At 41.3% G+C, this 24,673-nt stretch overlaps 1 protein-coding gene across 7 annotated transcripts in view; it reads right to left on the bottom strand.

Moving 5' to 3' along the window:
• Positions 1–24,673, bottom strand: part of LOC127455891 (protein MTSS 2-like) — a 58,509-nt gene that overhangs the window by 13,200 nt on the left and 20,636 nt on the right. For all 7 annotated transcript variants that reach the window (XM_051724059.1, XM_051724060.1, XM_051724061.1 and 4 more), the window contains 4 exons: positions 8,662–8,746; positions 7,943–8,034; positions 7,779–7,853; positions 335–492 (listed from right to left, as the gene is read on the bottom strand). In XM_051724059.1, coding sequence (XP_051580019.1) covers positions 335–492; positions 7,779–7,853; positions 7,943–8,034; positions 8,662–8,746 — 410 coding nt within the window. The remainder of the gene's footprint in view (positions 1–334; positions 493–7,778; positions 7,854–7,942; positions 8,035–8,661; positions 8,747–24,673) is intronic.

Here is a 24,673-nt window from a genome sequence, read left to right as displayed (position 1 = left end):
TCTAGATATTAAGATGATTTGAAATCTGTCGTAGTCCCTGGGACTAGTCTCGGCATGTCGCAGGAGTGCGCACAATATCCGTTCGTCGTGTGATCTGAGACTTCTCGTCGCAGACCAGTTGCCGACTCAAAACATCAAAAGAAACGAGCTGGAGTCCTGTAGTGTACAATTGGCTTTGCATGCAGTGTTTCGAGTGCTTTCGAAACAGTGAATCCTTTTCCGAAGCAATTGGTTCAATTGATTCGAAGTTCCAGAAAGCTTTGTTTCTCCCATCGCTACTTTCCACTAGATTCCTAAATGTAACCTTTGACCTAGAACCTGAACTCATTCTCACCACAACAGGCTGCAGGAAGTTGATGAAGTTGCAGAAGCGCCCCCTTTCCTCCAGGAGGGCTCGGCGCACCGCCTGCTTTTCAGTCTCTTCCATCAACAGGTACATGTCACTTACATCCTGCATGGCACTATTTAGCTGAGGCTGCAGACCTCCTCGACCTGAGAGGAAGACAATGTGAGAGAGATACAGTGAGAGAGGAGTGAGATAAAAGGCAATAAAAGGGTGGGCGGAAAAGTGCGGAAGGGATAATCAATCCATTATGTAAAATTAAGGCCCTGGCCCAAAAGCCACTCTAAGCCCTTTCTCTAAGTCCACACTTTGTTTACATAATACCCCATAAACCCCATAGTAGTCACGATTACAAAGTAATTATTTACTGTAATCTAATAACTTTTAGTGAAAAAGCAGTGTAACAGATTACATTCTTGTAATCAGTTACTGACTTTCAGGTGGTTTTCACACTGGGCACATCTGATGCGGTCCGAATCCGAGTGCGATTGTTCTCAGCGCCACACGTAGCTTTGGTCTGGTTTCAGACTTTTCAGATTCGGTCGAACTCTGGTCACTATATTTGTGTGTTTTTTAATAATTTGGTGTCATTATGCACACCAGAGTGAAGAACACTTGCGCCTCTGTATGTTGCATGCCATAATTTATCAAATATGCATGTCTGGGAGAAGGCAACTATTTATGATGATTGCAAACTCTCTTTTTGAGGAGACAGCTGATGGTGAGCAATGTATTTGCAGCTCTGCTTAAGTACCCCTGCCACTCATGGTGCATATATGTGTGTGTGTTATTTTAGTTCCTGAACAAGTGCGGACCTGAGTACAGGATGCTTTCTTACTCATGCGATCCCTGCCACAGTTCCACTGCAACTGAGCTCAGACCATCTCCTACAGGTACTCTCGGGTTCGGTACAACTGTCCGCAAAACAGCTTTCATATTACCAACTTTTCATGCGAACCTTGCTCTGTTTTGTACTAAACTGCCAGTGTAAAAGCCCCCTCTGTTATGTTACAATTATATTTCTTGAGTTATGCATATTACTAAAATAACATTTCCGTGCATTTAAAACATGAATTACACTCATGTGTACATCTATTTGCGCTTCTGTGAGAGCTGAAAGGCATGCGCACCATATTGAGTCATTGTACAGTAAGGGGGTAATGCATGGTGCTGAGTGTATGACTTGCATACATCAAAGGACAAGGAGGAAATACAGTATAGACTTTTTGAATTCAATGACAAGTGTGACCGCCCTTTTAGTAGATGTTACAGAAAGTAATTTTAGAGAAGTAATTAGTAATCTGTAGTGGATTACGTTTTGGAGTAATTTACCCAATATTGCTTATGTGCACCCTTTAGAATAATAAAATGACAAATCTGAAACCCTCATAACTCTCATAAACTTCACAGACATGTGAAAACGACAATCATCGCAATTCCGCAAGTATGCATCAAGTGCTTGTGCATTTGGGACAAGGCCATAGTCAAACTCATCATGTGTCATCATGCACTAACTGGATTATGAACTGAAAATGCAAATTTTAGCTATGATGTGACATGAAATGTTTGATGAAGATGTTAACATAGATGTCCCAAGGGTCAGCACAACCACAGACAGATTAGGGTGGATAATGTCAACACAGCAACCAGGCATTCTGTCGGCCTTCATGTAAGTAAACTTTCCCGACCACGATGAAAATAAAGGACAATGACAGAGTTGATGCTTTGTATCTAAACAACCCAAGGTTCAAATATCTCATGATTGTACATTGTGATTTACTTTCACAACACAGATGCTTGTTATGTCTGATGTAAAGAATGACAATGAGATGAGTACACTGTGTGGACAATAGGACTGTATGCAGTGTCTCCCAAGGACAATAAAACACTCCAATGAAACACACGCAAAACATTTCTGATGAAATGAAATTAATTACGAGTTAGTCGGCAAGTCATGCTAATCATGGTGAACATGCTGAAGGAACTCCCTACATACCTGGTAGTTCTACAGTTTATATGCAGAAGCCAAGTGAATCATAGTATGGAGGAGAGAGACAGAGAGAAAGAGAGAAAAAGAGAGAGACAAAGATAAAAAGAGCATTGCCATGAAGAAATTGCAATGGTGTGAGGGAATGGACCTGTTTCAGAGCAACACAATATAACATTTTTGATGGGAATAAAAATTAGGCTGTGAGGGATAGACTTATAGTCTCTTCAATGGGTTGTACTGTTGTTTCTATTTCTATGAAAAAACATCTTTGCAAAAATGTTCAGTATACAAAAAAAAAAAAAAATATATTAGATGTAATCTAGTAATCTAGTTCTACAGCTTTATATAGTTCACGCCATTGAAGAGACTAGGGGCTCTATTTTCGTAAGCGCACAGAGCGCAACACTACGCGCCAAGACCGTGCGCTACGTCTTATCCAATTTTCATGAGAGCGCTAATTCTAAGTGCAATTTTCGTGCCAAGACAAAGGGCAAGTGGACATAATGGGAGTGTTTGCGCAATCTGTGGGTGTATGCGCGCAAACTGTGGTTGTATTGTATGTTAATGAAGTGCCGCAATGTGCAATTTGCTATTTTCCTAAGAAATAGGTCATTGCGCTAAGATGTTTCAATACTATGTCTGTTTTCAGCACAGTCTAAATTCAGTTCCAACATTTGCAGTTTGGAGATTACACCAGAAGGTGGTAATAAAGTTCATGTCCGAACTCTGAAAATAAAGTGGAACATCAAATAATGTCCATGACGATCACTGTTGTAGCCATTTTATTAAACACACATTTATGAGATTTGTGTTAAACGTTTTTTATTTTTCAATTATTATTATTATGTTTATATTTAAAATTGTATATATGATATAATTTGTATTGGTATTTTTCCACCTGTTGTGGTAGAGTGATTTGTAAGTCACTACAAAGGGGCCGGTGGAAGAAGTTGGAGAGGGTAAAATGTTTGGATTTGGTATGTTTTTTATTTATTTATTTTATTTTATTTTTTAAATTTACCACTTCGTGATTATATTTTCATTTCATTTGAAGTTTAATTTGAATTTAGAAATATTTGTGATTTAATTTTTTCATGCTTCAATAAATAAATGAAATTTTTCAAAATTAAAATCAACTGGTAGAAGTGAAGTGTTTTCCGATACAATCACTGTACATACTAGCCATGATTTGTGTGTCAGTAGATGAAAATCATTAATAATACTTACATTCTCTATAATTTAACAGAGCCTACATCCATATCCTGAACCACATTTTCCATGCGTATAAAAGAAGCATGTCCCATTCAACAAGGATGCAGTTAATGCAAAGTCCATATTATTTGTTGAGTGCATTACAGTTATTAACTGCCCGTCTATTATAGCCTCTTTGCAATGCTTGCATGATATTGTGGCAGCATAATAATTAGAGCTGTCAGAATTAATGCATTAATGCATGCGATTAATTAAAAAAGTTTAACGCGTTAATTTTCCTTAATTGCGATTAACGCATTTATCGTTAATGCGGCATTAACACTTGTGTGAAGGGTGGAAACTTTGTAATGTGTCTGCCTGGAGTCATTACACTGACACACACTTCACACAAACAAACACAGCACCAGAGCCCTTCTACCAAGAATAGCCTACAAGTTTAGCATAAAATAGCATAATGCGGCAATCCCATTGACATTCTATGGGTGGTACTGTCGTAATACTCTGCTATGATAGAGCCACGGAGGTTGTTATCACAGTAAATAAAAAAAGCTCTGACAGCACTTCTCTGTCAGTGATAAAATGATGGGGAAAGGAGCTCTTAGCGCTGTATGATGTACAAAACAAGCCCAGATGGGACTTGTAAGGCACATTTTAATTACCACAGAAGCAAGTCAAGTCTTTACCTATCACCAAAACACATAAATGCAGCTTCTTGTTTGCTGTAACAAAGTGGATACCCACAGTCTGCTGGCAAATTAATATTGCGGAGGATGAGATTTTAAGAGACTTAATGCTCATTGCAATGAATATGCAACCTATGGGGAAACTAGTTCTTTCAATTAGTCAAATTCCCACTTACACTGGCGGCCAAAAGTTTGGAATAATGTACAGATTTAGCTGTTTCAGAAGGAAATTGTTACTTTAATTCATCAAAGTGGCATTCAGCTGATCACAATGTATAGTCAGGACATTACTGATGTAAAAACAGCACCATCACTATTTGAAAAAAGTCATTTTGATCAAATCTAGACAGGCCCCATTTCCAGCAGCCATCACTCCAACACCTTATCCTTGAGTAATCATGCTAAATTGCTAATTTGGTACTAGAAATTCACTTGCCATTATATCAAACACAGTTGAAAGCTATCTGGTTCATTAAATTAAGCTTAACATTGTCTTTGTATTTGTTTTTGTTTTTGAGTTGCCACAGTATGCAATAGACTGGCATGTCTTAAGGTCAATATTAGGTAAAAAATGCCAAAAAAGAAACAGCTTTCTCTAGAAACTCGTCAGTCAATCATTGTTTTGAAGAATGAAGGCTATAAAATGCTTGAAGATTTCATACAAAGGTGTACACTACAGTCTTCAAAGACAAAGGACAGCTGGCTCTAACAAGGACAGAAAGAGATGTGGAAGGCCAGATGTACAACTAAACAAGAGGATAAGTACATCAGAATCTCTAGTTTGAGAAACAGACACCTCACATGTCCTCAGCTGACAGCTTCATTGAATTCTACCTGCTCAACACCAGTTTCATGTACAACAGTAAAGAGAAGACTCAGGGGTGCAGGCCTTATGGGAAGAATTACAAAGAAAAGCCACTTTTGAAACAGAAAAACAAAAAGAAAAGGTTAGAGTGGGCAAAGAGACACAGACACTGGACAACAGATAACTGGAAAAGAGTGTTATGGATCTTAACCCCATTGAGCTTTTGTGGGATCAGCTAGACTGTGAGGTGTGTGAGAAGTGCCCGACAAGACAGCCACATCTATGGCAAATGTTACAGGAAGCGTGGAGTGAAATGTCACCTCAGTATCTGGACAAACTGACAGCTAGAATGCCAAGGATCTGCAAAGCTGCCATTGCTGCACGTGGAGGATTTTTTGATGAGAACTCTTTGAAGTAGTTTAAGAAGTTCTGAACATTTCTTTCAAATTGTAATATTAAATTTTCACGTTATTAATGTCCTGACTATACATTGTGATCAGTTGAATGCCACTTTGGTGAATAAAAGTACCAATTTCTTTCCATAAGAGCAGAATCTGTACATTATTCCAAACTTTTGGCCACCAGTGTAGACTTTGGCAAACTTAAATTGGTGCTATTTTAGTGTATTTCTTGTGGCTTTGTTTTGAAAATGTTGGCAAAGCATTATATTGTTACATATTGTTTTGTTTTCTTTCCTAAGATGAAAATAAATGCATTTTGACAAGAAAATAAGTCAATATAGTGTCAAATTTCAGCACTTTCAAAATCTGTGATTAATCGCGATTAACTACAAAAAACTTATGCGATTAATCGCAATTAGTGACAGCACTAATAATAATACAATCTGCACCAAGTTGATTAAATAGGTGTCATTGACGTGTAAATGTGGGAGGGCATTTGTTAATATTTCAGGTTTCTGACTTCAGAAACAAGCCATACAGGTCTGTCTGATAGTGTCTGTGTGCTGATAAAGTTCATTGTCAGCACACAGCGTTCTTGTCCAAGAGCATGCACGTCTCACATACATTTCTCAGAGGCGCTCTAGCGAGGTTCAATGCTACTGGTGTTGAGGCATGACAAACCCATTCCAGGGCAGATTTTATGAAGCTAAATTTAAGACTTTTTTAAGACCATTTTTAAAACCAATTAAAAGAAAAAAAGGAATAAAATATACATTACCACCACAAAAACATGTAAAAATAAGATTTTATTCAAAAACATTTGGTCATTAAATCTATAAACTACAAAAGGAACATTTATGACTTTTTTTTTTTCTTTTGTTATAAAAACCTCCCTATGATTCTGCAATCTAAATCCCTTGTCCTAGTTTAGCCAATAATATATACATTTACAGAAATTTACATACTGTGCCACTCAGTTGACATGATTCATGAACGGCAAAAAGACATGCCAAGGTTGGAGTCAGCACACAAGTGTGGATTATCTTTTGAACTCATGTACGTTCAGGACATGATGTCAATGATGCATACCCAATTTCTTATAAATCTGACAATGCATTCAAAAGATATTTAACTTTTTTATAAAAATAAATTTTCCTGAGAGGCTGATATGGGAAAAATTATATATGGTTTATGCATCCAAACTTTGCATGTACCCTCAGATAATGGTCCTGATGTAGCATACCAAGTTTAGTTTCAATATGACAAACCACTGGCAAGATATAGCCTCACTTCCTGTCGATCTTGTTAAATCTGTGTTAACATAACTTTTTAACATAATCAAAAATCTAAATTTGGTATTATTCATTCTGTGCGGATCAGTCTGGAGATTATTTTGAGCCATTGTTTAGGCAAATCGGGCAAAGCTGGCAGCAATAGTAGCGAATAAACGATAAACATCATAATTCAAGATGTCGGCCACTGTAATGGGATGAGTTTTAATTTAAGTGGTACATTTGTTTCATCAGCAGGAGCCTAATTACATGCAAAAAAAATTCAAGGACAAATGGTTCAAAAGATATGCACAAAAGAAAAGTGCATTTTTGAACTGGTGGTGGCACTATAGAGTTTGTCCTAGAGACCGCAAATTTGGTATGGGGGTATTCATGCACAGAAATTACTCTTCACTTTAAAACGACTTAAACGCAACAAGAAACAAATCCCTCATGCAAAATTTAATACCATGAAAATTGAATGAAGACCTTTTTAAGGCCTTAATTTGCAAAAGGGCAATTTAAGACTTTTTAAGACTTTTTTAAGACCTGCAGAAACCCTGCCATTCCTGAACTGAGTTGTATTTGTATCACATGTTCACACACATGGCTCAGTACTACGTTCACAGCTGTAGTTCAGCTCAAAAATGCAAACCTTTTTATCTCAAGCATACAGAGGTTTTCAGTTCTAAAAGTTACAGTATGTTTTCCTAGTACAATGTACTCCTTAATTTCAAATAATTAAAAAAAAATTATTTTTATGATATGAACCCTGTAAAAGCACGTAATCAGAATAGAAGCCTTCTTACTTAGACTGTGGTATGCTGTATTGGCCATACTACTGCGACCTTTTGACCTCACTCTTGAACCTTTTAATCTGTCTTTGACCTAATTACTCTTGACATCAGAAGTCAGCAAGCAAGAGAGGGGGGAAAGAGCCCAGCACTGACACATATTCACTAATTCTCTAACATACTGAGAGCACTAATCCTTTAAAAACTAAGGTTCTAATCATCGAGAAGTGACAGGGAAAGGGAAAATCATTCTGTTCACAGAAAAAAAGAGAGACAGACCTTTTCTAGCTTTCTTCTGGAGCTTTAAAGTATCAGATGATTTCTTCTTGATCTCCTGCCTAGAGCGCTTGTACTCTGGTGAACAGAAAGAGGTGTGAATTGAGGACAGAGACATTAGTATTGCAGAAAGTGCAAAATGTTTTTCTCAGTCAATCCTACTGTACCTTTGGCGTGGTCTTTATCTAGCAGGGCAGTGGTTTTCTTCCACTCTTCTATCTTGTCTTGGAGTGGGCCGATCATTTTTTCCATAAGAGCACTTATTCAAACAGGGCAAGAATGAAACAACAAAAAGAAAACCAGGGGTCAACATGTGGTCAGCAGCATCATTGTATTATTTAAAAGAAAGAAAATTTGTAACAATTTAAGTTTCAGTCTGTTCATCAAACAAAGCTGTCATATGGCTTTACTTTAAATATAGTGCGCATCTCACATGGTCTACGTTTATGCTAATTTTATCATGCTTTTTTGTTATTTTTGAAGCTTGACAGTGAGAGCCCATTCACTTTCATTGCACCAAAAACTGTGTGAACATTCTGCTTCGTTTCTTGTTCCACTGAAGAAAGAAAGTCATATAGGTTTGAACAACATGAGAATGAGTTAATAATGACAGAATTGTATTTTTAGGTGAACTATTCCGTTAAGGTAAGCATTCAAATACAGTATGTAGTTGCTTATTTGCTCCTACTTTAGTCTGCAAGCTAATTTAGACTGTCTGAAGACAGCACATTAAAGCCTTTGAGCAGGGTGTTTGATTTATGGATGTTTGCTCATCTCCGCAGTGGAAAATCAATGCAGGCACAGACATAAAATTCTATCTCTGCCATCTAACTGGCGGGGTGCAAGGCATGAAAGTAGTCACACCACAGTCAGTTCGATCACTCACTTGGTGAAGTGGCGCAGTTTGGCCTCGATGCTGCGGTGTCGCATGCACATCCGGGTCAAAGCGGAGCCGATATCCCTGGTGGCACCTGACAACAAGAAAAAATGATGTTAACTGAAGTGGTCAATATGAAGAATCAACACTTTTTAGTTTTAAATTGTGTGGCATTAGACAGAAAGAGTCACTACTGTAACTTTCATCTTTGGAAACATTTGACAACCTTGTTTTTCACATGTAAACACAGATACAAAAATGGCCGCAAAGGTGCAGACTAATCAGGAACACAAAGGCAGATCCATTAAAGGAAAAACTATGAGCTTTGTCAGTGAAAATGCAAGATAATTGGACAGTATTCACAAGTGACATAGCTTCAAAAACCACAAACAGTGCACTTCCCATAGTCCATGGCTCTAATCCGTCAAGAAATACTCACTCAATTGGTGACCTTAATTATAATTACATAGCGGTGTTAACTTTCCTCTCCGGCCAAGTGTAATTAAAATGGGGTTTTAAGCTGTAAAGCCCAGTCTGGGCCGTAACACAACCAGTTCAGCCAAGATTTTCCCAATCTCACAGCCATATCTGATGAGATTTAGCCCTGGATGGCAATCGGTGCCAAGGTCTCTGTTCACAGAGTTCAATGGGTGAGCGGATATCAAGGAAAATCTGTTGAATCGATGTTCAGTAGGATATCTGATTCTTCCAATTAAACTTTCTTCAAAAAGTTTAAGAGGAGGTGAAGATGTCATATTGAAAATAAAGGCTCAACAACAATGTTTTAAAGGAATAGTTTAAAAGGTTACGCAAGTAACCATGACGTTCCCTATCTGTCACTCACTCGATGTTGTGTCGATGTAGTGACACTAGTGGTCCATATACAAATCGCCGCAACTGGCTGAACTTTGTTACGTGAACTGGCGGTGTGTGACGGGCAGACAACTGTGTGATCGTAGCCAACGCACCAGGCCGACACGTAACCTCCCCCAACATAGTTATGAGTGTCGAACGGCCCTTTGGGGACAAGTCGACTACCCAAAAGGTAGAGACAGGCTAGCCCAGTCGTGGCCTCTTTTCCCGTTCTTTTTTTTCCACTCCCTAAAAAAAGGGGGGAATATCCGACTGGGCCGACCAGGTCTAGTCGGGGGGTGTCCCTCCCAAGGGGAGGACACCACGGAGACCACACCTCGCCCAGAGAGAGGTGGGGATATTTAAGTGGAAAATATGTCACATGGTCTTGCCAACCATGTGGAAAAGTCTCATGGTAGATCCTACCCAACGGGGGAGGAGTTACTACAAACATGGAAGACGCAGTTTGCCAACAGGGAAACGAATTAGCGGAAGATATACATCGCATGGGGTTACCTTACAGGGATCACCACATGCGGAGCACCTACCCCAGAACAGGGCTCTTAGTTAGAACGTGTACTGGGCCGGCAGCGAGTCTCTCTGAAAACTCGACTGCCACAGTGCTCGGAGGAAGTCAACCAGGGAACATAGTTTGTGAACACTACTGGGAATTAATGGCGCACGTCTTCAGCTCAGAGAAGGTGAAAGGCACTATGTGCAAGCGATACACCCGGCCGGCTATCCCGGGCTTATCCGCTTGTATTGCGTGCCACTACCCGGGACAAAACCACTTCCACCCGGAGGTTGTAGAACCTCGCAAAGGTGTTGGGTGTTGCCCAGCCCGCTGCTCTGCAAATGTCTGTTAGAGAGGCACCCCTGGCCAGGGCCCAGGAGGCCGCTACACCCCTGGTAGAATGGGCTCATAGCCCTACCGGGGGCTGCACGTCCTGGGCGTGATATGCCACAGCTATGGCATCAATGAGCCAGTGGGCGATCCTCTGCTTGGAGACAGCGCTTCCTTTCTGCTGTGCACCAAAGCAGACAAAGAGCTGCTCAGAGATCCTAAAGCACTGTGTGTGATCCAAATAGATGCGTAAAGCGTGCACCGGACACAGCAATGACAGGGCTGGGTCTGCCTCCTCCTGGGGCAGCGCTCGCAGGTTCACCACCTGGTCCCTAAAAGGGGTCGTGGGAACCTTGGGCACATAGCCCAGTCGGGGTCTTAAGATCACGTGAGAGTAGCCCGGACCGAACTCCAGGCACGTTTCGCTGACAGAGAATGCTTGCAGGTCTCCTACCCTCTTGATGGAAGTGAGCGCAGTCAGGAGGGCAGTCTTCAAGGAGTGCCTTAAGCTCAGCTGACTGCAAAGGCTCAAAGGGGGCTCTCTGTAGACCCTGAAGAACTACAGAGAGGTCCCATGCGGGAAGGAGGCGCGGTCTGGAGGGGTTCAGCCTCCTGGCACCTCTCAGGAACCTGATGATCAGGTCGTGCTTCCCTAAGGACTTACCGTCCACTGTGTCGTGGTGTGCTGCTATAGCAGCAACGTACACCTTCAAGGTGGAAGGGGACAGCCGCCCTTCCAACATCTCCTGCAGGAAGGAAATACCGATCCGACTGCGCATCTCTGGGGGTCTTCCCGTCGGGAAGTACACCATTTAGCGAACAGATGCCACTTAAAGGCATACAGGCGCCTCATAGAGGGGGCCCTAGCCTGAGTGATCATGTCTACCACCGCAGGTGGTGACAGCATGTCCGCTGCAGTGTTGAGGTCGCCCGGGATGTGAGTGGCTCGCAGCGACTTGAGGTGCTGCTGACTCCAGAGGAGGAGATGGTGGGTGAGTTGTGACATACAACGAGAGCGCAGCTTTGGTGCTTGGCGGTTGACATATGCTACCATTGCCGTGTTGTCTGTCCGAACTAACACGTGCTTGCCCTGGATGAATGGCTAGAACCTCCGCAGGGCGAGCAGAATTGCCAGCAACTCGAGGCTGTTGATGGCTCGGGCCCGTCCATAAGCCGGTGGTTGCATGCCCATTGCAAACAGCGCCCCAGCCCGTTTTGGAGGCATCTGTCATGACCACGACGCGCCTGGAGACCTGCTCTAGGGGAACACCTGCCCATAGAAACGTGAGGTCGATCCAAGGGCTGAAGAGACGGTGACAGACCGGTGTGATGACCACGCGATGTGTCCCACGGCGCCATGCCCATTTTGGGACTCGAGTCTGAAGCCAGTGCTGAAGCGGTCTCATATGCATCAACCCGAGCGGGGTGGCCACCGCTGAGGATGCCATATGCCCCAGGAGCCTCTGAAAGAGTTTCAGTGGAACCACTGTTTTCTGTTTGAACGTCTTCAAACAGGTCAGCACCGACTGTGCGCGCTCGTTCATGAGGCACGCTGTCAATGAGACAGCCGAGAAAAGAGATGCTCTGAACCTGGAGGAGCTTGCTCTTTTCCCAGTTGACCCGAAGCCCTAATCGGCTGAGGTGCGAGAGCACCAAGTCCCTGCGTGCACGCAACATGTCCCGAGAGTGAGCAAGGATTAGCCAATCGTCGAGATAGTTGAGAATGCGAATTCCCACCTCCCTTAACGGGGCAAGAGCTGCCTCTGCGACCTTCGTGAAGACGCATGGGGACAAGGACAGGCCGAAAGGGAGGACCTTGTACTGATACGCCTGACCCTCGAATGCAAACCGGAGGAAGGGTCTGTGTCGAGGTAGAATCGAGACGTGAAAGTACGCGTCCTTCAGGTCTACCGCCGCAAACCAATCTTGATGCCGGACGCTCACTAGAATGCATTTTTGCATCAGCATCTTGAACGGGAGTCTGCGTAAAGCCCGGTTCAGTACTCGCAGGTCAAAGATTGGCTGCAACCCACCGCCTTTTTTCGGTACGATGAAGTAGGGGCTGTAAAACTCCTTCTTCATCTCGGCCGGAGGGACAGTTTCTATCGCACCCTTCCGTAGGAGGGTGGCAATCTCCGCACGCAAGGTAGCAGCGTTTTCGTCCTTCACCAAGGTGAAGTGGATACCCCTGAACCTGAGCGGACGCCTGACGAACTGAATCGCGTAGCCGAGTCGGACGGTCCGGACCAGCCATCGCAACGGATTGGAAAGCACAAGCCACGCATCCAAGTTCCGCGCGAGGGGGACCAAAGGGACAACCTCGTCAGACGTACCGGCAGGTGGGGCCTTGCGGCGGGGCGGAGCTCGAGGTGCCACACCATGTCGTGGCCATGCTGAGTCTAGGGACATCGAAGCACTTACCTGGCTCCTTGTGACCACCCCCAGAACAGGCTGGGACGGGGGAGGAAGAGGCCTGTCTTCGCATCCCGTGGAGACTGTCATATCGGGGATGGATGTGTGCCACAGCTGGGCGTGCAGGGGCGGGGAGACCACCACTGGAGCGCCAATCCTGCAAGGGTAAAAAGGTGGATGGTGGTCGTGATGACGACCGTGCACACCGGGTATGTGACCCAGGGAAGGAGGAAACCGCTCTTTTGCTGAACTGTTGGGTACCGCAGCCACTTGGGCATGCAGCGAAATCAAATTAAAAGGCAACAAAAGATTCTCCACCCGGCCCTCCACCGGGGGATGGAGTGGTCTTACTACCAGCTCCAATGCAGTGGGTTTCGTCGACCCTGGGTCGCCCGTCTCAGGGGCGCTTTGAAGACCTTCGTGGGTTCTTGATGGTCGGCCGTGAGAAGGGTGGTGTCTGCTTCCTGCGGTGGGCTCCACGCCGGGGCCGGGCCGAAGGGGCGGGCTGCGGCAGAGCCGGTGCAGTCAACGCAGGGGGACGCCCTTGGCGATGATCAGACGGGGTGCTGGATATTGAGCCGCGCCAGGGCAGGATATGCCGGATAGCCTCCATCTGCTGCTTCACCATCAAGAAATGCTGGGCAAAGTCCTCGATGGTATCGCCAAATAGGCCAGCCTGGGAGATAGGGGCAGCAAGGAACCATGTCTTGTCGGCCTCACCCTTCTCAACCAGGTTGAGCCAAAAGTGGCGCTCCTGGACCACTAATGTGGACAACATCCGCCCGAGAGACCACGCCGTGACCTTCGTCACCCGGAGAGCGAGGTCGGTTGCCAAGCGCAGTTCCTGCATCAGATCTGGGGCGGAACTACCCTCATGCAGTTCTTTTAGCGCCTTGGCTTGGTGGACCTGCAGGAGAGCCATGGTGATGAACCAATCATTGAGCCGCGAGGGTTCAGGGGAGAGCGGAGGGTTCCACTCTAGCCCGGGAAAGCATGTCCGTCATTTCCGCATCAGCCTGTGACTCGGCAATCGTCCCCGAAGGGGGGAGCACAGCTGAGGCTTCTGCGTCCGACTGGACAAGCCCGCTCTCCGATGCTGCACTCGAGAGCTCATCAGCTTTGCGGGCTCCGAACAAGAAGTTGAACTCGCCGTGAGACGAGCCGGCGGACTCATCCGGAAGCCCGATCGAGGCAGATGAGCGTGCTGGGGAATGGGAGGTCCGTGGGGGGATACCCGGCGGAGGCGGTCTCATTGGGGTCCCCAAATCGCCCCCAGTGCTAGCCGCGCTGGCCTCAAACCCGTAGGTAGAAGGACCGAGGCGGGGAGCCGCTGGGGTGGCTTGCTTTCTTATGAAAGCATGCCGCGACCGCAACGTTGCCATGGTCATGTTCTCGCAGTGAGAACATGAACCATCCACGAACGCTGCCTCCGTGTGGGTCGCGCCCAGACACGAAAGACAGCGATCGTGACCGTCTGAAGTTGAGAGGTAATGACCGCAACCAGGAATAACACACAAACGGAAAGGCATCTTTAAAAAGATGCGTCTTTAAAAAGACGTTCCGTGTGTGCCGCTCTTTTAGAGAAATATACGCTTTCAGGAAAATATACTCTCTTTTTTCTGCCGAAGCGCCCAGGGGTGTTCTCTGCAGTGCACCATTGCAGAGGAGGGAGAAGCCGCTGAAATGCGCCGTCAGATCCAGCAGATATGAATGAACAATCAGCTCAGTAGACATCGACCATTCGGCTCCGAAGAGAAAATCTGAATGAGTGGTTGCATGCCAGCTCCTTTTATACCCATATGTCCGGGGGAGTGGCATGCAAATACCACTCGCCAATTTTCATTGGCCTTTTATCAAAGACCAGAGGTGTCTCGGGCTCCCAAGAGTGACCCCTAGTGTCACTACATCGACACAACGTAGAGTGAGTGACAGATAGGGAACTGACAATAGGCTTTAGTTCACAACCATGAACCATAATTTGCTACTTGCTGGTTGGTTACATAGGGAGGAACATTCTCATTCTTCAGAGCATTTGATTGGACAAAAATCTGTGTAGTGCATGATGAGTCATCAGTATTTTTGGTCCATTTTCCCAGAGTTGTAAATTGTAAATTCTAAATGCATATAAATGAATTATGTTAACGTTTAAGAGTACACTAGCATACAGGTTTTTTTTAAAGAGCTGGTGGGGTGTAAAATATCACACTGTGTATTTTTGTATGTGTTTTTGTATAAAAAATATAAATCTGTGTGTGTGTTCATTGTGTATGTGCAAGTTGAAACAGGAGCAGACCAGAAGAACAGTCCTGCCACACCTCTCCCATCTCTTCATCCAGCCTGGTCCAAAGGGAAAAGGAGGGAACCCGGTAAAGGGATATCCCTCCATTCTTCTACTCTGTATCTGCCTTTCCTGTCTGCTCATGTTTCCTAAACACTATTATTACAGGAGAGAATGGGAGAGGCCGGCAATAACCTGCCCTACTAAAACCACACACACTCACACAAAGACACACACCCTGACTCCTGAAGCAACTTTCAAAACAAACAGCCTCCTACATGAAAGCCCATCCCAAAAAAGTAAGTTTTTGGGGGGAGACTTAAATATCTGTAAAGTGTATACATTTGAAGATTCAGCTTAAATAGTCCATACACCCAAAAATAACAATTCTGCCATAATTTACACCCCTATGACGTTCTTACTTCTTACACCAACTTAATTTGACTTGACCTAAAAGCATCATAAAAGTAGTTCTTATGACTCATGCACTATATTTCAAGTCTTCTAAAGCCATTTAATAGCTTTGTGTGAGAAAGAGACTGAAATTTAAATAATTATTTACTGAAAATCTTGCTTGACAGCACCATCCACTTTCATTGTATGGAAGAGATCAGCATGAATATTGTTCTATAAATAACTTTTTTTGTGTTCACAGAAGAAAGAAGGTGAAACAGGTTTGGAACAATATGAGGGCGAGTAAATACTTCAAACAATATTTGATTTGCTTTGAAAGCCTCTTTTTCAATAAATTAAAAAAGAACATAAAAACACCAAAGTCTAAATGACAAATGAGTTCCCTTCTTTGAAACTGGAGCAAATATAATCATGTTTTGATACAAAGAAAGTTTCATGACTTCACAAATGCACATTTCACAGTTTGGGGCATTGGGTGGGACGCTGACAGATTGAATGGCTGCCAAAGCAGATGACAGTAGAAAGGCTACAGGTCAGCCAGCTGAGTCCTCGGTCAGATGGGCTGTACTCAGTAAAAGATGTTGAAAAAAATTCCCTGTATCTCCCATTTGGCCCAAACCCACAGGTCTATCTGATAGTGTCTGTTTGCTGATAAAGTTCATTGCCAGCACACGAGCATGCACGTCTCACATCCATTTCCCAGAGGTGCTCTAGCAAGGTTCAATGCTACTGGTGTTGAGACATAACAGACCCATTCTTGAACTGAGTTGTTTTTGTATCACATGTCCACACATATGGCTCAGTACTACGTTTACAGCTGTAGTTTAGCTCAAAAATGTAAACCTTTTTATCTTAAAAACAGACCTTCTCTATGTCACTGCTACATTCAAGATGATACGCTACATACACACACACACCTGCCAGCATCCTCTTTCCTTCCCTTGAGGGATCAGCTGACAGCTCCATCCTGAAAGCATGAAGAAACTTCCTGTATCCAGAGTCCCCTGGCTTCCCACCCTGACCGGACACGTGCGACTCCCACAGCCTTCCCTTTAGATCACATGACTGGCCTCAGATGCTCCATTCAGCTAACTGCTCATTGCCTCCAACACCTGCCCATGACTGGGAAACTATTTATCAGATCTTGGGCTGCGGATGCACCGGAAGCCTTGAGGAATTACTTGTGATCAACGGCTCTCTAAGTTTGAGACATGGAACAGTCCTCCTTTAACCAAAAATATCAATGTTGATCAAAACTGTTGAGATGGAAAAGAATATCGCCATAACATAATGGAGAGATGTTATTATTGTCCGCATACATTAAAGTGCCACTTCTTAGGCCAGAAACATCCTCCATACAACCATGCCAGCACAAACACAAATGCTTGATGAACACATTGCAAACATGCAGTCCTGTTGTACACTTTAACAAACTCTTCAAACTGTTGCTCTGTCATTACAGTGGTTTTCCTGAATGAGAAAACTGACTGTAGGAGACAGTTTGCATTAATATCCACTTTGGCTCCCCTTGTGGCAACTAGGACTGGGTAAAAAATAGTGATTTTTCTTATCCTGATATCGATCCAAAGATCGATTTTTTACTCAATGCACAACCGCACTTCAGTAGCATATGCAATCAAATTTCACAATATGCGACTAAAAATGTCTGTGATTACCAGTGGCTTGTAAATGTTCCGATTTACTTGTCAGTGATTGAGTAGTATAGCGGCAAAGAAGGCTGCACGATTGCAGTAGCAAAGGGAATAGCTACAGTCTGCCGGCTGATTAATATTGTGGAGGATGAGATTTAATGCCCATTGCAATGAAAATGCAACCTATGGTTGCATAGTTCTTTAAATTATTCAACCTCCCACTTAGACTTTGGGTAACATTTAATGTTACCAGAATTGGTGATATTTTAGTGCATTTCTATCTTTATACTGTGGAAGGCTTTGTTTGGAAAATGTTAATAAAGTTATATAAAAAAATTATTGACTGACAGCACTAATAATATATATATATCTATGTATGTATGTATGTATGTATGTACGTATATATGTACATATGCAGTATAATATATGCAATTTCAAATCATCATATTTTTTTATTAAAATGTGACCAAAATGATGAAAAATTAATGATAAAATAAAATTAGTAATATTAATTGTTTCTTAATGTATCCAGTTAGAAGGCCCACTGTATAATTAACAGGATTAGCTGAGAAAGAATTTCTTTCATATGACAGTAAAATGTACATTATAACTGAAATATACTCAAATGAATCGTATCGAATAGAATAGAAACTGAAATCAAAATGCAAGATTGTTAATCGGAATCTAATTATATGAGGAAATCTGTATCAATACCGAGCCCTAGTGGAAACGCAGTAAATGCAACATGCGTAGCATTTTGTTGCTTTGTATGAAAACAAGCAAATAAGGCCTTATTACAGGCATTATTTTAAAGCCCTTTTCCACCAAAGGGCCGAATGATTCTTATTGCAGAATCGTGCCATTCTATATACCAATCCGGGCATGTTGGCACGGTTTCTTTTTCCACTGTGGTGCTGTGAAATCAGAATTAGAATAAAAATAACTGACAAGTGGCCAATCGTGAGTCGCCACGTCGCTACAGACGTTCCACCAGCACAGTTCTTCTCCTGAGCACAGTTAGCTAACCATGCTAAGAAATCTGGGCCAGGAACGATTTGTAATTGTACCATACCGAAATGTGTTCAAGTAAAAATGCTACTGTAACTATTACTCAGCGTGCTCAGAAACGTTTAGCCTGATAGTAGAAAAGTGGCTTTAATCAAAATATCTGATCAAATAATGGCTTTCATAAGCCTTAGCAGGCAAGTGCCTGAAAATGTTGAACTAAGGAGAAGTCCCTAATACTTTCCCTATCTTACTCTGAGTGGGTACATGTGCAGGTGCAGAAGAAGGGCTGGCAAACGCTCTTAACAGAGCCTATGGATGAGTCTGTGAATGGCTGGCACTATAACAGTCACAGTGAGAGAGTCAAACAGAATTATTCATCACTCTTCTCGGTTTCCCCACAGCTCACTGTGAAGGTTCTGCTTCATGCAAACTGCAGTCAAAACAGCAAGGAGATAAAGTAACTGCTTCATACAGTATCACATTTTATTTGACATGTCAAACACCGTGGGAGGGCCAAGGTCTCATAAGTGAAATAAAGATAGAGATGTGAAATACAGTAATTTGTTAAGCAACACAAAGAAATGTCTTTTTGAGCCACTGTAGTATCTCAAATAATGTACCACATAAAACAAAAGGCAGCAGGATATTCAATGATTTCATGTAAATACATCCATGTAACCCAACGGTAACCTCAAACATACATACACACGAGTAAAAACAAACACATCAACTGCTTTTCTTCTTTTCTCACATTTTTAGCCGCCTGAAGGTTTCTGTAAAAGTTTCTGAGGGTTATGTAACAATCTAATAAACTGACAGACTAATAAACAAAAGTAATGAATGTTGAAGACAGTAAGGGGTGTATGTGCCTCCTCATATGCACGTTCAGTCCCACATGAGTATGCAGAGAGAGAGAGACACAGCGAGGAACAGACAGGAAGACCAATGAGAGCAAAGCTGAGCTTGGCCCCCTGCCTTCAGTCTATCTGTTCTCAATTACTCCAGACTTCCCAAGACTCTCTCCTGGCATGGGGAGGGGACAGAAAGAGTGCTCATATGTGTATGGCTTAGTGTACAGTATGTGTGTGTTTACAGCCTTTAAGACTTCCTGTCTAGGGGACTGAGCACTTCTGCTAAAAATACTCCATAGTCCTCTTCTGCAGATGTGCTTCACATTAAAGTTGCAGCAAAAAAACACACAGATTTTTTTACTATGAAGCTCCCTAAAAGACATAGTAGGGAGCTCTCCTCTCTGTCTCTCTCCCTTTCTCTCTGTCCATGACAGTAGTTCAGTCAGTAGGAGAGAGGTGGAGATAACTAGAGGAATATTGATATTAATCAAAATGTGTGTATGGCATTATGTCACTCACACAAAGAGTCAACTTGCTCAAAGCTGAAAAAATTATGGTACTTGGATGTTCTGATTTGACCAAAGGTGGTACTTGTCCTAAAAGTTTGAGAACCACTGCTCTAGCATATTTGTTTATACTTTCTCTGTTCTCTTTCTTTCTGTGTTTTCCTTTTTAACTCTCTTTTCCACAGGATGTAGCTGAACATAGTGTTCTGTTCTGTTCTTTTAATACTTTTTTATTGATTTCATGCCTCTCTTTGTTTGGCTTCAAAAGCTGAATGTAACTGATTCCAAGCGTAATGTGCTAATACTGGAAGCTTTTAAATGCACTCATGCTTTCCTCTCAATTGTGGACAATTTTTGTGGTAAAGGCTGTTATAAGAGTCATTCAGGGATATAAAATGAGAGTTTGCTTTCCTGATCTCAAATAATGTAAAACAGAAGTCAACTTTCATATCTGCCTGAGTGTTGGTTCTTCATTCTGTCTAAGTTTCACACTTAGGATACTATATGTTCAACAATCCTCACAAAACTTAATGTGACAGTACCATGGTACAGTGATGGTATTACCATGGAATATGGAAACTATGGTGCTACATGTGTAAATAAAAAAACACAAATGTAAATGCGAAGGTACATGCCCGAACACCATGGTAGTGTCATGGTATTTTTTTGTTATAATGTTCAGGATCTATCTTTTATATGCTTATAGTTAACTTGTACAAATGTATTAATCTGAATTCATTAACTGTTAATATTTACAGCATTGTTTTGTTATATATAGGCCATAATATGTTAGAAAAAGATAAGGGTCAATACACAATACACTAATACACAAAACCCTATGCTATGCGGTAATCACTTAGTCCCCATGAATAGTTTGGTGACCCATAGACCTGCTAAAAAGAATTGTTTTAATAGAAATGGGTGAAATGTAGCAAGTATGAATCTGACAGTAATCTCCGGTGCCAGGCAAGGCAAATTCATGCCCATGCCCCACAGTCCAGATGGCTGGCACGGATACATGCCATCTGCCAGTCCAAAGCTGCGGGGAAGATTAGCAGCCCACTGCGTCCCACTGACACACACTCGCACTGACATGTACAAATTCAGTCTGTGTGTCAGAACAAGGTAAATTGGATTACATATCTCTGCCTAGCCACTGCAAGCCGGGGAAATCACCTCCAAGCTCCTTCCATGTTTAAACATACTGTACATCCGCATACAGGGAAGAGCATTGTAACACTTTTTGGTTTTGCAGATTTATTCAGAAAATGTTTAGCCAAAACATCAGAAATTTTGCCTCAAACATCTCTGATATATTATCAGTCTGTTATTATCTGTGTTAATTAAATTTACAACCTAATCAAATGGACCAGTGTTACTTTCATACTACCGATGCTGAACAGCCAACTGTAACGGCGGTATGTGATAAATGAAAAAGCTCTATAATGTAAATAATTACGTTTTATGAGTACATACTAATTTTAGTCAATACACAACACATCCTCAAACACATATAGACATATCATAAGATTATGAAATAAGTGCTTTAATAGTGACATCCAACTATACTGTATGCATGCACACAGCAAGCCAGTTGACATGGCAAATACAGTTTTAAATAAACTTTAAACATCAATGCAAAGAACAACAGTGAAATACAACATCAGTTTAAAATCTACCCTTCATCTACATTTTAATCATTCTTCCTGCCTAGAGACAGCTACAGTCATACAGGTAGGAAGAAAGATAGAAGTTTTTGTAATATTGCTATCAAATCAGGCCTGAAAACAACATGACAACTTGTGTAAGGAGAGATAACTGTTTAAAAGTATGCATGATTTGATTTCTTAATACAATTATGACCCTAAAACCAAAAATTACAATATGAACACATCTAATTAATTTGGCCAGGACAGTTTTTTTAAATATTCAAGACAATTATTTTGGAAGGAGGTCTGGAGGATTGAATTATGCTTGCATAGACCTGATATGGCCAATGTTACATTTAATGAGTATTAGAATTGTTCCTGTTCTACTATATATACTGAAAAAAAAATATTTTGTGATTAAGTTAATATAGAAGAAAGGATTAAGTACTTTCTGAAGTTAGTTTAAGTGTAAACTTGAAAATATTAAGTAAATTCTACATTTGTACTCAATTCAAACATGTCAAATTTATGCTCTAGCTTATAAGTAAATATTATTTATAAAAGTAGGAAACCTCGTAATATTTATTCGCTAATTTGAATAAATCTGAATTGCTCCGAGGAGTGGCATAGTCTATTTTGTTTTGTCCCGCACCGGTCAAACCATCCCTGTAAGCTTGAATGTTTGTAACCTTAAAATAAGTAAATTTTACTTAACTTTTCGAAGCTGGTGTTCCCAGGACGCATCAGGCTTGGATAATTAATGAGCTTTCATGGTTTCACTGTTTGCAAGCTTATTTACACTGTTTTTATTGTTGATTTTGTTGTTATGTTTGGTAACTTGTTTTGTTGAGTCTGAAGTTCATTTTCTACCCATTCATGATCAAAAAATTTACTTTTAATTGTTAACATCATCATGTTTTGTGCACCAAGTGTTGAGGTATACGTGTGCAGCTCTGTATCTTATTTCTATCACTAGTAATGCAAGGTGAAATTGACTACATAGCGCGCATTAAGCTTTCCCGTGGAAGTCATAGTATGTCCTGTGGTACATGATCAAACTTACACCAATCAGCCACAACATTAAAACCACCTGCCTAATATTGTGTGGGTCCCACTCATGCCACCAAAACAGCACCAACCCGCATCTCAGAATAGCATTCTGAGATTATATTCTTCTCACCACAATTGTACAGAGTGGTTATCTGAGTTACCGTAGACTAAATTCTAGAGACTGTTGTGTGTGAAAATCCCAGGAGATCAGCAGTTACAGAAACACTCAAACCAGCACGTCTGGCACAACAATCATCATACAGATCAGGAGCTTCAGTTAATGTTCACATCAACCATCAGAATGGGGAAAAATGTGATCTCAGTGATTTTGACCATGGCATGATTGTTGGTGCCAGATGGGCTGGTTTGAGTATTTCTGTAACTGCTGATCTCCTGGGATTTTCACACAAAACAGTCTCTAGAATTTACTCAGAATGGTGCCAAAAACAAAAAACATCCAGTGAGCGGCAGTTCTGTGGACGGAAATGCCTTGTTGAGAGAAAAACACCGTTCACAACAGGGTTGCCACTCCAATCCCATGATAGAGGTTAGTGACATCTCCCGGTGCATTATCTCTCACAACATCAGAAATTACCCACAGAACCAACTATACCAGGGGTCGGCAACCTTTTTCACACAGAGTGCCAGTTTTTATTTTCCTGGTCAATCAGTTGAAATTTATTATTATAACCCAAAAATGATTTATTGTTGTCCAGTTTGTCAGTATAATATGATACCGTATTATTTTTATAACTTTGAGGTTTTGTTGTAGACAATAGTAATATATTTCTGTCTTATTTACTTTTTCACCTGGAGGCTGCAGTGTATTTTTCACCATGTTGCAAAAGGCTGTATTTTATGTAAGCATCATAGGCAACATTAGTTAAAGTAACAGTAAACATACAAGGCATGGCAGCCCCTCAGCACACTAGAGCAGAAGGGAAAAAAACAGTGCTGTTTATCAAGCGCTGAAATTTGCTTGGTGCAGAACAATCTGGAATAATGTTAAACATTGTAACAGTCACCTCTTTGCAACTTGAACTTGTTCAGAATGTTAAATCTTTGTGACACCTGCGCTAAAAACAATCTAGAAGCAGCACAACGAATGAAACAGAGAGCAGGTGTCTCGACATGCGTTTCTGAGACCAGAAGTTCTTTACAACTTGACTCAGTGTCTAAAAATGTGTTATTCCTGTGGTGTAGGAATGACATTCGTCGTTCGTCCAGTGCATATTCTATTGCACAATTTTATCATCAAGATTGTGTTTAAATAAATACATTCATTAAAACTTTAATTAAATGAAAGTATAACAATTAATTTTCAACAAGAAAGTGTATTATTTTTATCAAATGACATTTTGTACAGAACCTCACAGCACAATTCAAAATACAACATTGGAGTTATTTTTGTCAAATAAATTGCTGCATAATAGAGCATCACAGATGTTAAATATTATTTAAATATGATACAGTTACTATTGCTTTATTATTAGTAGTAGTAGTAGTAGTAGCAGTAGTAGTATTACAATGAATATTACATAACTATACAGTAGTGATCTATTTCTGTCATACTTTTTCATTTAAATTGACCTTTTATTTTGGCGGAGCTTTTATTTTGAAGTGTTTCTGTGGAGCTCTGACGTAATGACGGCAGATTCCCAATGCGGAAAAGCAGGTCGCTATGTGAATCACAGTAATTATTAAACTGCAAAAGGCTACTATATAAATAAAAATAAATGTAGTCTGTATATGACTCGTGCTAAAAAGTGAATTAGTGCTCTGTCTGCTGTCATCTGCTACAAACAGTGTATGCGATGCTCATAAATGTTTTCCATGTACACTACCGTTCAAAAGTTTAGGGTCACTTACTCATTATTTATTTTATTTTATTTTTTATTTTATTTGTATTCATTATTTTATATTAATAGTAAATTCATCACAACTATGGAATAATAGAAATGGAAATATGGGAATTATGTTTTGACTAAAAAAATCAAAACTGTGTTATATTTTAACATCTTCAAAGTAGTCACACTTTGCCTAGAATTTGCAGAAATGTACTCTTGACATTTTCTCAACCAACTTCTTGAGGTATCACCCTGAGATGCTTTTTAAACAGTATTGGAGTTCCCATCTATATGTTTAGCACTTAGTGGCTGCTTTTCTTAATTATTCAGTCCAAATCATCCATTTCAAAACCTTTTTTTTTTTTAAATAGAATTTTAGTTTTGTAACTAAATAAATTAATATGTTGGCACAATTGTATTTTTGTCTACAAAACTAATTTCAAATATATAATTATACGCCTTCAGATCAAAAGGTTTTTAAGATCATGAGAAACATTTCAGGCAAGTGACCCCAAACTTTTGAACGGTAGTGTATGAGCCAAGAATCTCTAAAGGTATGAGCAGTTTGTGTCTCTATGCCTGCACAACACCGGGTCCACACATTCACAAGCACTCACATTTAAAATGGTGCATGTGCAAACAATCTATTTATCTCATT

Source organism: Myxocyprinus asiaticus, chromosome 18 (assembly GCF_019703515.2).
Source record: "Myxocyprinus asiaticus isolate MX2 ecotype Aquarium Trade chromosome 18, UBuf_Myxa_2, whole genome shotgun sequence".
Lineage (NCBI taxonomy): Eukaryota > Metazoa > Chordata > Actinopteri > Cypriniformes > Catostomidae > Myxocyprinus > Myxocyprinus asiaticus.
Note: the sequence above shows the minus strand (reverse complement) of the source record. Positions and strands in the feature narration are given on the sequence as shown.